The 16836-nt window shown below is 37.3% G+C and overlaps 1 protein-coding gene across 2 annotated transcripts; it reads left to right on the top strand.

The window, feature by feature from the left end:
• Nucleotides 1-1050: 1050 nt before the first annotated feature.
• LOC120112157 lies at nucleotides 1051-16291 on the top strand. 2 transcript variants are annotated; one of them, XR_005513653.1, is made up of 7 exons: nucleotides 1051-1473; nucleotides 4554-4748; nucleotides 5674-5790; nucleotides 5897-6046; nucleotides 6909-7318; nucleotides 14783-14841; nucleotides 15743-15771. XR_005513653.1 is itself a non-coding variant. In XM_039130837.1 (6 exons), exons 1-6 carry the CDS (start codon nucleotides 1288-1290, stop codon nucleotides 15876-15878), a joined length of 843 nt encoding a protein of 280 aa, XP_038986765.1. In that variant the 5' UTR covers nucleotides 1160-1287; the 3' UTR covers nucleotides 15879-16291. The 2 variants fall into 2 exon arrangements, 1 of the variants encoding a protein (XP_038986765.1); XM_039130837.1 differs by lacking the exon at nucleotides 6909-7318 and having other exon boundaries at nucleotides 1160-1473; nucleotides 15743-16291.
• The last annotated feature ends 545 nt before the right edge of the window (nucleotides 16292-16836 follow it).

Genomic DNA, 16836 nt, shown 5'->3' with positions numbered 1-16836 from the left:
AAGAATTAGGCGACCGGGAGTACAGTGAATCCAGGAAGAAACATGGGAAGTAGAGCAAAGATGGCTCGAAATTGTGGAATTCGGCAGGGTTCCAGGTCCCCTGGTTCCGTTTATTTCATCTCCAGGACTTTTGGTAAACAGGATAAAAAATACGCTCGCTTCAATTCCATTTGTCGTTGCATAATCCAAAAACTCATCTTCTGATGAGGTTTGGATTTAAAAATTGTACTTAATATTGTAAATAGCCATGGAATTAGGTGATGGTCTTATTTCGTAAAGTGTGGGGTTTAATTCCGGCCTGATTCAAACTATATTAGCAATAATCCGACCTTACATATTATCCAGATGCTCTTGGTCAAGTGTACCCTGATTGCTTACCTAAAGAAATCACATCATTTTGAGTAAATTATCTAATACTAATCATCATTTGCCCAAATAAGCATGAAACTTAGCTATGATTCAACCGGCTTGCTCATGATGCTGAGCCATTTAGTGACGGCCTGTTGATAAAAGTCTACAATTCATTCATGGAAGCTTTTTTATATATATATATTATTATTATTAAAGCTAGCCTAGTATCAAAAATAGACTTACAAAGTAGAAATTTAAATTGAATCAATCGGTCCGACAGACCGTTCGGGCTCAAAACTGCTCGTCGGGACTCTGTTCATATAGAAAATTAGCTTCTTCTGAATATCTTTTCCCTGGAGAGTCAACTCTTAAATGAGACATCTTAAGTTTGCATAACTAAAAATAGAAGCTTGGTGGACTCATTAAATGACAAAATCAAGCTTTAACATACTTTGTCAAACTCGACTTGAGCTTGATTCCATCTTTCTTATATACAAAGCTGCCCTACTGCTTGGCTTGGCTTGCCTCTCTACATAGGAGCGATCTAATTGTCGATGCAAGCCCTGTACCCAAATTAAGTTTCAATGCAAGCCCACAACTCACGTGCCAGCTTGAAAGGTGGGGAAAAGGCGAACATCTTTCTACCTTTCTTGCCTGCCCACTTTTGAGTCCCAAAAATCCTTGATAAAATTTCAAAGATTTATAACAGACAAGATAGCAAAGCCAAAGCAGAAATACTCTCCTTCTGACAAGCAGACAAAACTAGGAGCATCCATGACGGACGGGAGGAGGGCTTGTTAACCAGTCATTTCTCTTTTCCTCAAATTCCTCTCCTCATTCTCTCTCTATTATTTTTTTTTTTGTTTGCTTTCTTCCAGAAAGGAAAAGAGAGCGGCCCAGCGGAGATTGGAAATAATAAAAGTCAGGGGAGAAGGAATGGCTTCTTCTCCTCCCCTGGTTCTTCTCCTGCGGCCCCCAAACGCGGCGCTCTCTCTTTGCCTCCGCCCTTGCTTCAGCCCTCAAAACCCTAGCTTTCCCTGCTCCTCTCTCGATGCTTCTTCCTTCCGTAGGGGATGGGTTGGAGCCAAGAGACCTCGCGACACCATCGGTTCGAGAGGCACGGTAACGCTCTCTTCTTGCCCGATGTTTCTCTATCTAAAGGAGGATTTTTTAGCTCTGTTTTAGCCAAATTTATTAACCCCCTTCCTCTCCCCCCCTCTTTGAAGTTTAGGAAGTGTGTTAGGCGTTGATGGTTTTCTACTAGGGTTTTGCATTGTTCTCTCTGTTCTGAGCTATCTCGTGAATTTTGGTGCAATTTTTGGGTGTTGGATTTCTTGCTTGCGGTGGTCTGTTTAGGGATTTGGATTCATGTTGGTAAAGAAAAAGTTCGTGTCTTGGAGATCATACGACAACTCCGATAGGTGATAAAGAGTCGAAATAGGAGATGTTGGATGAGGCTTTTGTTGAGGGGAGTGGAGATATAATGTTCTAGCCGGGCTTACCTATGCATGCAAATGCCTAAAAGACTTTGGCACTTGAAAGATTGATTATTATTATTATTATTATTACTTTGTGTTTTTATGGCTATGGTTTTTCATTCTTCTCGCTAGTCTGAGCTATCTCGTGAATTTTATGCAATATTTGGAAGTTGGATTTCTTGCATATGATAGGGTGGTTTCATTCTGGTAAGAAAACAATTTGCATCTTGGGGATCATTTGATTATTTCTGTGCAGATAGGTCATACAAAGTTGAAATAGAAGATATTGGATAAAATTTCTGGAGGGGAGCGGCAATACAATGTTCTAACAGGCTTTACCTGTGCATACAAATGCTCATAAGATTTCAGCACTTGAAGATAAACTTCTAATACGAAATGTCATATTCAATTATTGGAAAAAACGAATGCATATTTAGTTTCTTATGTTGGGTGTTCTATCAATCTGATACAGCTTCAGTGTTGTTTCATGAATGGTATATGAAAGTGTACTTATAGTCATTGGAAAACTAAATCTAGTAAAGGTGATATGCTAATATGAACATGAAATTTGTAGTTCGGTAAGGCTCTCTTTTTGATCATACTAGTGTTGGGCACGTGCAATGCACTAGAAATTTAGAACTCCCTCATCATTGACTGTTTCAAGAATTGTATGTGTTTTATTTGAAAAAAGCGTTTGATGAATAATTATGAAGTGATAAATATACTTCTTCTTTTAGTTGATATACTTCTCTACTTTTCCTTTCTTAATTATTGATTGGAGAAAAAAAAGAATATAGCTGGTGATCTCTCCTCGCACTGAGAGAAAGAAAAATGAAGTCTGAACATACCAGAGAAGTGTTCTTGCATTGTATCTCGGAAGAGAGAGAAGTCTAGTTGTCTTTCCATCTTTCTTTTCCAGAGTAGTAGAGGTCCTGTCTTGCTTCTCTCTTTCTTGGGATTATATTTAAAGTAATATCTCTTGGGTCTCTTGGAAAGCAATACCGGATTGATTCTTTGAGAGGAGATTTAAAATAAAAAAATACATGCTGCCATGTTTTTCCAGCCACAAGGGCTCTCCCATTAATATATAGTAAGGTGTGATTGCTTCTTAGTTTTCCTTGTCATATTAGAAGTACAGTATGTGGAATTTCAAATTTGGCACTCGATATTCATATTCAATAGGTCATACCATCATAGTTTGGTTTCTTCATTATTCTTCCAATGTTGTTAAAGGCGCATCTAACGCGTGGTGCATTCCTATGCACAATCTTTGTGCCTCATGCATCAAAATGGGCGGCTTATGTGCCCCTCCCTGAGGCACTAAGATGTAGAAAAAGGAATACCTTCTTGATTGTTTATTTGTTGTGCATATGTACGTCACCGTGGTTGACTACAAGTCTGTTGGTTGTGTGTTGTTTATTATGATGATTGTCTCTGTTTTTTAAGTTTGTTGTGCATGTGTGTGTATGTGTTTTTTGGGGGGTCTGGAATCATCTAGGTTCTTGTCAAACATATTTAACATTATAAATTCATTATATATGTATGTATGTATATGCATGTATATATATGTGTGAATGCTTGTATGTATATGTAAATACATATATGTGTGCACACATATATACACATGCGTGCATACATATGCACACACATATGTACACTATATGCACACATATGTACACTATATGCACACACATGTATGCATACATATGCACACACATCTGTACATTATATGCATACATATGTACATTATATGTACACACACACATCGCCTTACTTCGCTAAGACGTGCACCTTGCTTTGTGCCTTGCGCTTAGGCTTTAAGATACTTTGGTGCGTTGTGCCTTTAACAACTTTGTTTTTATGACAATGAAGCATTAATCTTTATTATTTCCAATTGTAGAACCTATTTATGTACTACCCATGCATTGGAAAATTATAGCTTTGCGAATTTCATTTTGTTATTTAAAGAGAGTGCATGCTGATGCTCATCATTAACACTTGTTACCAGTCGATAGATATGTCAGATCTTAGCTCTAGCTTTCAAGCTTAAGAATAGTCTTGTCAAAAAATAACACATAAATTATAAAAAAATATTGAAGAAAAAACAGAACTAGACATCCCTGAATGATAAACTAAGTAATGAATTAAGTATCTTTACTTTTTTTTTTCCTTAAAAGAAGACTCTGTAGTTTTTAGTTAACACCATATAGGTCAGACGAGGACTCTGTTTTGACTATTATTTATGCCTTACACATGATATGGAACACTGTTTGATTCAAGTCTTCGTTTTTAGCGTTCTACTGTAGAATACCACAGTGCAGCTTTTATCGAAGTTTCACATGAGCTATTTGTTCTGGAGGATACGTCAAGGGCTACTGAATCATGCTTTCTATTTTTCATGCCAAAAATAGCATTCTGCTCTATAATACCACAGTGAATCTTTTATTGAAGTTTCACATGAGTTATTGTTCTGGAGGATATGTCAAGGGCTACTGAATCATGCTTTCTCCTTTTCATGCCAAAAATGTCTGTTGATTTTCACAGTGCAGAATTTAGGTGAAACAAATTACTGAGTTCTTTATGCTTTCTCACATATTATATCCTTTTCTGCTAGAAGCTTATGTTCTTTTCTTGTGTACTTTGTTAATTTTAGTGTCTTGTTATATATTTGGTTTTCACTTACGATTTACTACCAGGGACTGTTTTTTTCATGTACTGGTATAGTGGCTTTGCGGATATTTGAGAGGAAACAGAGTCAAATGTAATTGGGGGAATCAACATAGGGATGAGGCAATATTGTTTGGGCCTGAAGAGGAGAATGGGGTCCAAGTTCCTACACAAGCTCAGTCTGTTGTTGAAGGCTCGAGCACAGTTGTTGTATCAGAGTACAAGCCCATACCTGATATCGATTATCTGCAGGTACCTTTTTCATGACTAAGGTTTAATATCATGGCATATCCAGCTCACAGAAAATTTTTATCAGATGTCCTGTCGTCCACATTGGATTTGGCAATTCAATTACTTATAAATCCTTGAATGGGGCATTTTAACTTGTATTCAGAGAAAGGCTGCGGTGAATTGCCTTGGTAAAGTCATGAACTAATAAATGAGCTTTAAATATCTTCAAAACCAAGATATTAAGATTTAATTTATTCAATTGATAGCCTATGATTTTTCTGAAACACCAGCCTCTTGAAATTCTGTGCAGCCTACTTGAGGGAATATGAAAGAAAGAGTCAATGAGAAACAATATATGATTCTCTAAAGTTGATTTCTGTCAACTCTTTGGGCTTTATTGTTGATAATGTCTCAAGCTGTGGATGTATCTCAGAGGTTAAGGTGACATAAACACATGGTACTCCTTAAGTGAGAAGCTGATTGCTTTTGTTCCGTAATACATTGCTGTAACTGTTGTATATAGTTCACTATTGAATACAAATGATATTTCTTACTCATAACGTAGATGGTAAGCAACCACACTAGCACTATTATGTCATGGATTTAAACTTTGATTGCCCATCACAGAAGGGACATCCATCTTGAGTATTCTTCATATTATGCATGTTAACTGATAGTTTCAGCAGTTTGTTGATATTTAAGAACAAATATGCATAGCTTGGAGATTAGATATTACAACTTGGGTTTTTTGCAATCTTTACTTATCTGAACTTGCAGTTCAGTTGTCTGCGTTCATGTACACATACCAAAACAGTACTTGAACATTTTAGCTTATACCTCTGTGCACATACATTAGTTATCCCTACACAGATAGCAATGTATCGCTATACACAGAGAGGGGTAGGGTTGCTTTTTCTCAGTTCATTTCTTATTCCTGTTTTTGCAGGAATTATTAGCCATTCAACAAGAAGGACCTAGAGCAATCGGTTTCTTTGGGACACGTAATATGGGATTCATGCATCAGCAGCTTATTGAGATTCTAAGTTATGCTATGGTGATAACGGTAGGATTTTATTTCTTCACTGCCATTCTGGCTACTTATCATTCTTTCAATCCTTTTTTCATTTAATCATAATTCTGGACATTTAAACCTGTTAATATCACTGCAGAAAAATCATATTTTCACTTCAGGAGCATCTGGGACCAATGCAGCTGTTATCAGAGGTGCTCTAAGGGCAGAGAAGCCAGAGTCGCTTACTGTAATCTTGCCCCAAAGCCTGAAAATGCAACCACCAGAGAGCCAGGAATTATTGTCTAAAGTAAGACTGATTTTTTTTAACCCCTTCCATTTTGAATGACATAAATGCAAAAGTGAGCTGCATGTGTCTTGTTCCCACAGTTCCAGACTTGCTGTGGAGCAGACACTTTGAAAAGTCCATATATGTATAGGTTGTATCATTTGGATTCTGTTTCTTGCTGCTTCTGTGACAGTCATCAAAATTTAATGATGAATGATGTTTAATAATTTGCCCTTCATACTCACGCAATCATGATATGATTGTATCTGTAGTAAAGAAACTTGGTCCCATTTTAGTAGACTATTCTAATTATATTTTGTCAGTTGTTTCCATTGACAGTTATACTGTTGATAATTGCATTTTATTGTAAAACTTTTCCACAGCTATTATATTGGTTTCCTTAGATATTCTTAAAGGTAATCTCGTGCATTCATGTGCATAATGACACTATGTAAGCCAAATATATATATGTTGTTTGTTCTTGCATTGCCTAAGCTTCCTTCAATGAACTCATTACTAGCTTAATATGCTCCTTGCTATCTAAGGCTTCATATGGGCTGGAAGTTAAGAGACTGAGTAGTTTCAATATGGCTCTATTGGGAAGGTGATGGTAGAGGCATAGGGTGAGAGCAAGAAAGCTTGTATAGTCTCATAATTGCTTGTGATGCTTTGTAAGAATAGGCTGTTAAAGTCCATATGTGACTCTTGGAGTGTAATTATTGAATCCTCCTAGATTACAAGTGGATGCTTTGGAACAGAGCTTTGCAGTTTTTACTTAATCAAATCATGTTGGTGAAACTTAAGTAGGTTTAACCGTAGTCTTGTTATGTAGAAATTTTATGTTTTTCTTATTTTCTTGGCTTTGTGTCTGTTTTTGTACCAGTTGTTTGGGCGATCGCATGGGTTGATCTGCTGCCACCCAACCCAAAAACCAGTCCATGAAAGAGATGGGAGGCAGGGCCTATGATTTTGGAGTTTCACTCAATTATGTAACAAGCTCTGGAATTATATTGGTCCAACAACATCCATTGTGAAATCTTGCTTCTTCCTTAGTAGTGATCACCATAGGGAAACCTGGGTTACTTCTGCCAAAAAGTTATCCATTTTGCCTTTCCAACTGCGAAACTATGAACAAATTTTTCCATTAGTGCCTTTGCCCACCAAATGAATTGACTTGTTTGTGTATTAGTATGTCCTGAAGACAGCTGTTGCTGAAGGGTCATTTCTTCAAGCCTTGTTGCATTGTGGCTTGATAATTTCTTTAGGCTATTTGGAAGGAATGAGATGTGCAAGGTTTATTTTTCGAGCCCCTTTTGGTATTATATGATAAATTTAATTGGAATGGACATTCACTTGTTGATAGCCATTGGTTGCTTATTCTACAGCCTGCTTAGGAAATTGAAGTAAATTTGCTTACAATTGTGTGCCTCTCTATATTTAGTCATTTCATAGTTATATGTTTACCTTTTGACTTATTCTTGGCCCATTTTAAAACTTATAGTTTTCTTCTTTGTGCGACTGTATGGTTTTCCCATCCTTTTGTATCTTTTCCATTTTACAATACTCCTTTTTTGTGCTTGTGTAAGATCAAAAAAAAAAAAAAAAACGGTGTCATTCGTTCACCTCTACCTCTAGAATTGTCCACTTGACTTCTTTATTAAGTTCCATATAATGACACTACAACATTTGGTCATGTTGTAGTCTTATTTGCTAATGGTGGTTTCCTTGTGGGGGATTTACGGGTAAGACATCTTTTTTTATTGATAAGAAGTGGCCAACAGGCATTCATTAATAGATTGTTAAAATATTACAAAAAATCAGCCCTGGCTAATTCCTGAAGAGTTGGAGGAATAAAATGAAGATATATATAATATAATAGGTATTACATTGCTCAACTCAAGCTGCTTGGACCTGTCAATCTGCTACCTTATTCTGGGAATCTTAATGATGTTACATGTAGTAAACTTGAGTCAAAGTTGGTGGATATTGCTCAAGATGTGGTGCATATGCCAAGGTGGAGTTCACCCATGGTTGAGGATTGCATGGAGAACTTGAAAATAAGTTAGCAGCGCCAGTATGGAGATAATACGGTGTTCTATTGCTAATTCCATGCCTTTAAGCAGAGATGTTGCCTCAGCCTCCTGCAGGTCCTTAGCTTTTGAATGCTCGGCATAAGCAATGTGAAGGTTGTGCTGGTCATTTCAAAAACACCACCAACCTGCTCATCATGTTGCCCAGAGCCAACACAAGTTGGATATGCTCACACTTGATTCATGAAGGGGGATGGATGCGGAGTTTGGAGGTTGAATTTATAATTGGGCAGGTCCGGAGCTTGAACTAGATGAACTTTTTGTAGAGAATTGATGGGGCATGAGTTCAGTTTCTGAAAGAGATCCTGAGCAATATATATTGTCATATTGGGATCCAATACACATCAGTTGGGGTAATTATGTGAGAAAATTGTCACTACCTGCCTTGTGATTCTCATATTCTGAACCTTACAGAAGCTGGATTCTCATAGAGCTGATCATCGTGTGTACTTTCTTGTATGATTTTTACCAAAATTAATTTATCAGAATTAGAGAAAATATCTATAAAATATTATAAAAAGGAAATATGAATCTTGGAATTTTCCTTATAGGGTTCTATCTATCAACTTTTTTATCGAAAATGCCCTTCCTTGGCTCCTAAACTACCATAAACTCCCCGTACCGGATAAAATAAGGAAAAAACTCACCAATTTCTCTCTCTTCACCCCCTCCCCCTCCTCCTCCCCAACCCCCACCCCCGATCCCCTCCCAAACTATCTCTCCCTTAATCCAAACAAATCTGCTCACATTGTGTGCAGATCTTCTCCCTTTTCTTTCGTCTCTTTTCAATCCACTCACTCAAGATGATCTTTTGATATTTTCAAAATCCAATCGTGTTTAGCCTTCATACCATTTTTATTTTAATACCTTATTAGATTTCCGAGAATATTAAGACTTACGTTTTATTTTATTTCTCTAATTTGCTACTTTTCATTTTTTTTCTCTTATAGTTAATTTTGTGTATTCAATATTTTGTTTCCTTATTTTATGTTTTATTATGATAATTTCTTAATTGGTGTTTGTAGTTTTTAATCATTTTCTCTAATGTTTTTTGCATGTGCCCAGTTGCTAGTAATTTTCAAAAACAAATTTGTAAAATTTTACAATTAGTTTGGTCTTCACAATTAGCTTGTAAAATTTGTCATATCTTTAAAAGCTATTTATATCTAAATGTAATGCTTTTTTAATATATTTCTATTGAACCTGACTCCTCTCACATATATCAGTGAAACTCCTTATGGTGCAACTCTAGCCTTTATTGTTCTTGATGTGTCATCAATTTCCAGCATTCTATCTTCTTTATGAAGTTTTTGATTGTTCCCGATGTCCTTATCTGCCTAAAAGAAAAAAATAAATGACTCATTTATTTCCATCCATGCCCCATTTTTTCTGCTTATTTTAAGCTTTATTGGCTTAAAAGCAATTCTCCTAATTCGATATTTGCCCTATTACACCTGAGCAATTAATTCTAGCCTCTCTCCACAAAGAATTTGGTATCTCTCTGAAGATCTTTTTATAGAGAAGCTCTAGGAGAAGGTGGTGTTCTTCTTGGCCCTCGCTAACTTTTCTAGGAAACCCCTCTTTTGTTCGTTTTCTGGCTGAATATTTGCCTTTTCTGTCTACTACTTCCTCTTTGCCCTTTCCTTGGATATATTTCGGCAATCATAGTGTTGATCGCTTGATCCTCTCCCCATTTGAATTGATTTTTTTTCCTCACAGCCCCGAAGCGAAAGCATGTGCAGTTCTCCATATCCATGCTCGAGGAGGTGCATGGGGCATTTCCACGTTGTCTTTCTCCGGTAATTTGGGGAGGCAAGGAGTTATAGTGTAAGAGCTTCAAGATGAGGCAGTGGAGTTATTGGAGGCTGTTCTACTGTTCATTATCTTGTTCCAGTGAGTATTGTGCTCGAATGTGGAAGGTTCTCCAGCTATCTGAAGCATGGAGATGCCATTGATTTATATCCATGTTCCCATTGCTTAGATGAGGAGTTAATCCAGAGGCTACATTTGGAGACAAAGGCCTTAAGATCGAGGCAGGTTTGGTAGGGATGTTGGCATCCTCCACCTACTATGTGGTTTAATGGGTTGGTCCATTTGGCCTTCTGCTAGATTGCGCTTAGGTTGTTGCCTCAGTGACTTGTTCTTAAATGTAAACTGTCATTGCATATCGGTGGGCTCCGCCTAGTCCAGCTATGGTTGACCTTAGGTTGAGGCGGTGCTAGGATGGCTCTTTTTATGTGGTCCAGTTGGGCTCCTTGTGTCCTCAAAAATAGATAAACAAATAACCAAATGAAGAATGCTAACCCTTACCTGCAGAATGCTAGCGCTTCCCCTCCTCTATGGTTTTAGCTGTTCATTGGTCCCTTTCAAGAATTACTGTTGAACTCAAGGTACATCAAACTGGTACCGGTTGGCATACCGGTACCGGTTGGCATGCCGGTGGCGACCTGGATCGAGTTGGTACCAATTCAGGCTGTACCGAATCGGTACTGACCTGGTCCGCCACGCGGGAGCGCACCCGCGTGGTTCCCAGCGAGCGCAAGTGCGCTGCCCGATGTTTCCACGGGCAAGCGCGCATGGGATGCGTTTCCCTGCGTGAGACGCGTGCGGCGGCGTCATTTTCTTTTTTTTTTTCCTTCTCTTCTTCCTTCTTTTTTCCGATTCTTCTCCTTCTCCTCTCTCCTCCTCTCTTCTTCTCTCTTTCCCCCCTTCTCCTACGAGTAAGGAGTGGCGAGCACCCCGACGAGGCCTGGTACTAGTAAATCTTCTTCTTCTCTTCTTCTTCTCCTCTTTCTCTTCTTCCTCTTCTTTCTTCCTCTTCTTTCCTCTTTTTCTTCCCTATACGCGCGGGCGTGTTGCCCCGCGCGTACCGGTGGCCGAAACCGTTTTCCACGGCGGAATCATACCGGTTGGCCCCGGTACCAGTACGGTACGTGCTAAATCGGCCGGTACGGGCCGGTTCAGCATACCATGGTTGAACTAGTACAGGACATGTGAAAAGCACATGGATGTGAAAGGGAAAAAATAGTGAAAATGCCCAGTGCTATGTTATGCCCAGAGCTGTTTTGGAGATCACATGGCAATTTGGTAGTTATTGCAAAAGAGTCAGAAAGAGGGTGGAATCCTATTCGTATTATTATATTGCAGATTTAATATATTATTGTGATACAAGATATCGCAAGGTTTTATTCAGTCCAAGGTAGTTGCCAAACTGGACATAGCTTGACATCAAACGAGATGATTGCTGAGTCAACATGGTATGAATTGGTGGCACTCATAGGGTTGGGCCATTCATGGACTGTTGCATTTCAGCACTATGGCTGATTGGGAACCAGTTTGGTAACTTGTCTGGGCTGCTAGCTTTTCCTTATACAGAAACAAAGTTTTTTTTCTTTTTTTGTGGGGGGGTGGGGGGTGGTCAAGTTCTAGTTTGAAAGACATATAAGAAGAGTTATTAGGAAAAAGCAAACATTAGTTTACTTCAAAGGTTAGGAGCAATGCTGCAGGAGCCAGCCATAATGCCAAAACTTTTTCCTGCACCACTGGCATGCCACATGGCACAGAGGATTGGTGCGGCCACCCATAGATGTAGTTAATACATACTAACCTATGGTTTACAAAAACAGCTTGTAACATTATAACAATCGTGATCTGCGAGGGAGTTCATTATGTTATATATGTTAATAACATGTATTTGCATAACAAAAGTGGCAGGGAGCAGTGATTGAGGAATGACCAGCAGCTAGTACAAGCTTTGCAGGGTGAGAGGGAGTAAAAGGAACCAGAAGAGGAAAGAAAGTGAGATCGCATGACAGAAAACAATTTGGCACTTTGCAAAAATACAAATCAACCAATACTTCCAACTTATAATTCCACCCAGACATAGTTGGCAACCTGCTATCATTTTGAGTCATTGTTCAATAAAAGAATAGCAGCTGTTTAACTCACCTTATACCAGAAGGAAACTTAGGGAGTACCATAGCAATGAATGATGCTCGATTAATGTTATGTTTCGTATTTTCCAAGTTTAAGGATGTTACAGAATTGCTGAATAAGACTTTATGGTTTGAGAGATAAGGATTACATTAATCATTGTAGATCCATTATGAAAACTGAAAATTGATAACACTGTTTTGCAAACGTTGACTTTGAAGAGTTCTTCCATTTGCAATTCGAATGATTATTATTTATGATGGAGTTTGCAAGGTAACTTTGTTTATCTTATATGCATGGGTGGCATGGATAAGTTATTTACATTTTTGCTGAACTGTGAAAATGCAAGGTCATGGACATATTCAATATTCAAGTCACTCGTTTCCTTCAATTATTTAAATTGGTTGTTTGCAAACTGGTTTTTGTATCAACTGCTCCAGATGATTTGTAGCAATGAAAATTAACGAGAGCTTATTTGTTCTTTCTAAGGTCAATTATGCTACTAATTAATCATATTTCCTTTCTTAAGCTTTTGATCTTTTTTTTTAAAAAAAGAAATTCAAAATATTTTTTTTTTCATTGCTGGTCATGAAAATAATGAAGCACAGGTGTGAACTAAATTTTAATAAATTTCTTAAATAATTAAGCTACTGAATGGCACATATATAGCATGTTTTAGTTACATAAAGTAATGTGAGTTCTCCTCTTGGGTATTATATATTCTGTTTTACATTGATGAAAATAGAGTAAGCATTATAAGCAATGAACCCCCTATGGTTAGAATGTAGCTGCCCAGGCTTAACGTATCCCATGTTCAACCTGCTTAGGTCTAGCTGCCTAGGTTTATGTAAGCCAATCACCTAACGAGTGCCAGGTAAACTGCATATACCTAGGTGTCTCAGGTGAGTTAAATTTGACTTTCTTTTTTTCTTTTTCTCAATTGGCTGGGTCTTAGGCAGATAGGTTGGAGTGTCAGTGCTTGTAGGCGAGGAGGTTATAACTCTGCATCTCTTATTTCTGCTTAAAATTCTTAGTTACAAGTCATAGGTTCCCCATCATTTGGTAAAGTTGCCTGTGGCATTAACTCATATGGGTCACTTGTTCTCTGGGTGATTGATAAATATTTTTGTGTAATTTAGGAAAAAAAAGGTAATGTTAGTAGTTAATATGTCTTGCTAAACTGATACAGGTCTTTAAGTATAACAATATTTCCTTAATTTTCCATTGCATATTTATTTTTATTCTAATTTTTTCTCATTTTGTTTTGTATGCACATGATATTTAGTTAAAATTTTAATGCTTTTTTAATTACATCTATGTATGCATTTACCTATGTGTTTGGCCTTTACCTAAGTGACAACTTGCTGCATAACGTGACTGCTTTTAGAACACCGGCCAAGTCACTAGTAGACCATTGTAAATCAGCTCCATGGGCCTGACCATCATGTCTATTTAAGAGCAATGCTTGGCATGCTAGTGCCTCATGTTGCTGTGCATCAAACGATTCAAACACTTCTCAAATAACCTTTTGTTTTTAATTTATCATGGTTTTAAGAGATCTTCTTGCCTTATGGCTAGAACCATTTATCCAAGTTTTGGTACAAAATATTCCTGAGAATTAAAACCCTTCTAGAAGATATCAAAATAGACTTGGAAACAGAAAGAAACTGCACCCCTGCCAAATTTTGGTATTGAGAATCTTCAGCAAAGTCTTCTGCAGCCATGAAAAAGGAAAAGTGAATACTAGCAAAATACTTGTTCTTCCCCTCCACATTCTGGTAGTTGTGCTGTGATTTGTCTGTGAGCACTAACAATGCTATCTATGACTCTATATACGCCATGCACCTACGGATTTGCATGGATGAAATTGAATGCTTGGGGTGGGGTGTGGGGATCAAGTTCTTCCTTTAAAAAGCAAAAGGTATTGGGTGAAACAAATGATAACGAGAAAAATACTCAATTTTGACATTGCAAAACCAGTGCATATGTGGCTTCCATAAAGTGGTTGCTCCTCTTAGTATGGTGGGTGTTTGGAGGTGTTGTTCTTTCAGTAAATTCCTCATTTGATTACTAATGGTTCATAAATTAACAATCAGAATATCATGGTTCAACAACCTTCAAAAGTGCCCCTTTTTCTTTTCTTTTTTATTTTACTAACCTTTTGCAGATCGATAGCTAACTGCAATGCTTTGATTTTTGTATTATCTAAGTAAAGATAAGTACTAAGGAATTAAGGACTAAAAGATGTTTGCAAACATTTTCATGGGGAAAGTAAAAGAGGGTGAAGTTGTCGGGACCAAACTTTGGAATATGTGATATGATGATATGGTTATGAAGATTCATCATTCTAAGGGTGGCTGTTGACATCGTGGCTGGAGGCATATGACACCACATATGCAGAATTTCCTGAAATATGTTGTATCATGCTAGTTTAGCTACTGTACCATTAATTGAAATCTGAAACTTCTTAGAACATCATCCACCTTGGCTGCCCTTATACATTTAGCATCATGTGTCTGGGATCATCAAGTGGACTAATTTCTGGTTGCATGTACATCTGAAGACATGCTTTATGCTTCATTTAGTGCAAAAGAAATTACTAATTACTTCTGCTGGAACAAGTAAATTCATGAAAGTGATTTCGATATACTTATGAGATTGTTTAGTCAGTTACATATTGAAAAGGCAATCTTTTTCGTTCTTTCATTAACTCTTTTTTTTTTAAATTTTGCAGGTCAAAAATCTGATTGAGAAACCTGAGAATGATCATCTGCCATTGATTGAAGCTAGCAGGTATGTTACTGGTGGTGCATTTACCTTTTTCTTGTCCATAATCACCAAATTTGAAGAACATCATTACCAATCGGAGAAAATTCTACACCCAAGTTGAACTTTCTGCTGTGTCTTACAGTCTTACAGATCCAATAGAGATTGGATTTGGTACTGCTACTTAGTTCTTACTAATTTATGAATGCATCAGTTTGTTCTTTGCAATTACAGAGACCCTGAAGTGAGAAAAGAGCATGTGTATCTTTCTACAATGTTTCAGCCCATTGTTAGATCCATAGGATCAGCTTATCATATCCATTTTCTCTCTAATTCAACCCTGCTTAGGAAATTTGAGGCCCAGTTACTGTTGTACCGTGACAGTTGTACCATGAGCAAATTGTTGAAAAGCATGATAGAGTCAAACTCCTTTGCCACATTCTTCTATATTATCTCCGTTAAGATATAATAAGAAGAAATGGTATTCCTGTTCTTGCTCAGTGTTTGCTAAAATTTGACTGTCACCCTCTTCTAATAGTACACAAAGAAATGCACACCGTTTTTTCCAGTTGGAGACAAGAATCAGTGTTCCCGAATAGCCTATATAATTTCAGAGCTGTAAAGGACGTAATAATTGGATCAACTCCATAAAGAATCGGACTGCATCAAATTTTATTTCCTGATGAAGCTATGTCCTCCATTATACATGGCTTGTGGTGGTTCAACCCTTGGTTACCACGCTGACTTTCTTGGATGTTCATTATTTCTAGGAATAGTAGGAAATGCAGGGAGTAGATGACTTTATTTGTCTTAGTTCACTGCACACTTACTTCTGATATCCATTGGAGCATGAATACATAATATAATTTCGAGTCTAATTCTAGAAGGGACTAGATATTCTGCTAACACTTCGACGCTGGAACAACAGGCTCTGCAACATGGACATTCTCTCAAAGGTACAGCAAGTGATCTGTTTTGCATTTCATGATAGCAGATTGCTCATGGAGACCTGCCAGGAGGCAAAGAATCTTCGAAAAATTGTTACTCTCTTTTACTTGGATTGATCTCCATATAGAATGATAAGAGATTCTATCTAATTTTTGTTTATGAGATGGCAGATGGGGTTCCCTCAATTACTTTGTTCTTTTTGACTCCCTTGATATTTTGGGGGGAATTAGATGTATTTGTCCTGGGGCTTAAAAAGGAGGCTTCTCATTATTCCTATTCTTCGATAGAAGACAGTTGAAGGTGCAATGGAGCAGTCAATATTTATTGGTGCATGCGAGAAATTTATATTGCTGTCAAAGGCTATGGTTTTTTCAGAAGTATTTTGTTTACATTCAAATCATAATTCTAATGCAAGTTATGAAAGGAACATCTATCTGGCGCAGCGAATACTGTTGCAGCTTTAGGGCTTGGCAGTGTTTTAATTATATTACAGTCAAAAAGTCTGTAAGGACAATTTCAGTTATAAAAATTTTGCAGAAATAACCTACTTTATTTTTTTTTTTGGCCAATCAGTCCGTAATTTATTTTTTGCAAGAAATCAAGAATGACCAGTTTTAAAATTTTGGGCACTTTTGTCCTTGCCTTACAAATATACTCCAGCATGTGAATATACACTGCACGCGCAAGAAATGTGCATTCATTACTGAAAATATATACATCCATATGAAAAAAAGCACATTCACCCAGAAAGTATGCGCATTCTTTTATTTTTTTTAATGATATGCATATATGATCTTGGCTGGAGTGTGTTTGCTTGAGGTAGATTAAAGTATCTGAAAATTTATAAATTCGACTGTTCTTACCCAAAAGAATGAAGGAAAAGAAAATGTGAATCTGCAACAAGGAAAAATTGGGCTGTTTTTATGCAAAATGCCATTTTGTACTGCATGTGCTCATATTAAACAGGTTGTTACTACTGGTGGCTTCACTTTTCCTTTTGGATTGTGAGGATCTTCTTAGATCAATCTTTGAAGGGAATTTCAACATTTCATCCCTACTAATAAATGGAGTAAT

The sequence above is a fragment of the Phoenix dactylifera genome, chromosome 10 (assembly GCF_009389715.1).
Source record: "Phoenix dactylifera cultivar Barhee BC4 chromosome 10, palm_55x_up_171113_PBpolish2nd_filt_p, whole genome shotgun sequence".
Taxonomy (NCBI): Eukaryota; Viridiplantae; Streptophyta; class Magnoliopsida; order Arecales; family Arecaceae; genus Phoenix; species Phoenix dactylifera.
Note: the sequence above shows the minus strand (reverse complement) of the source record. Positions and strands in the feature narration are given on the sequence as shown.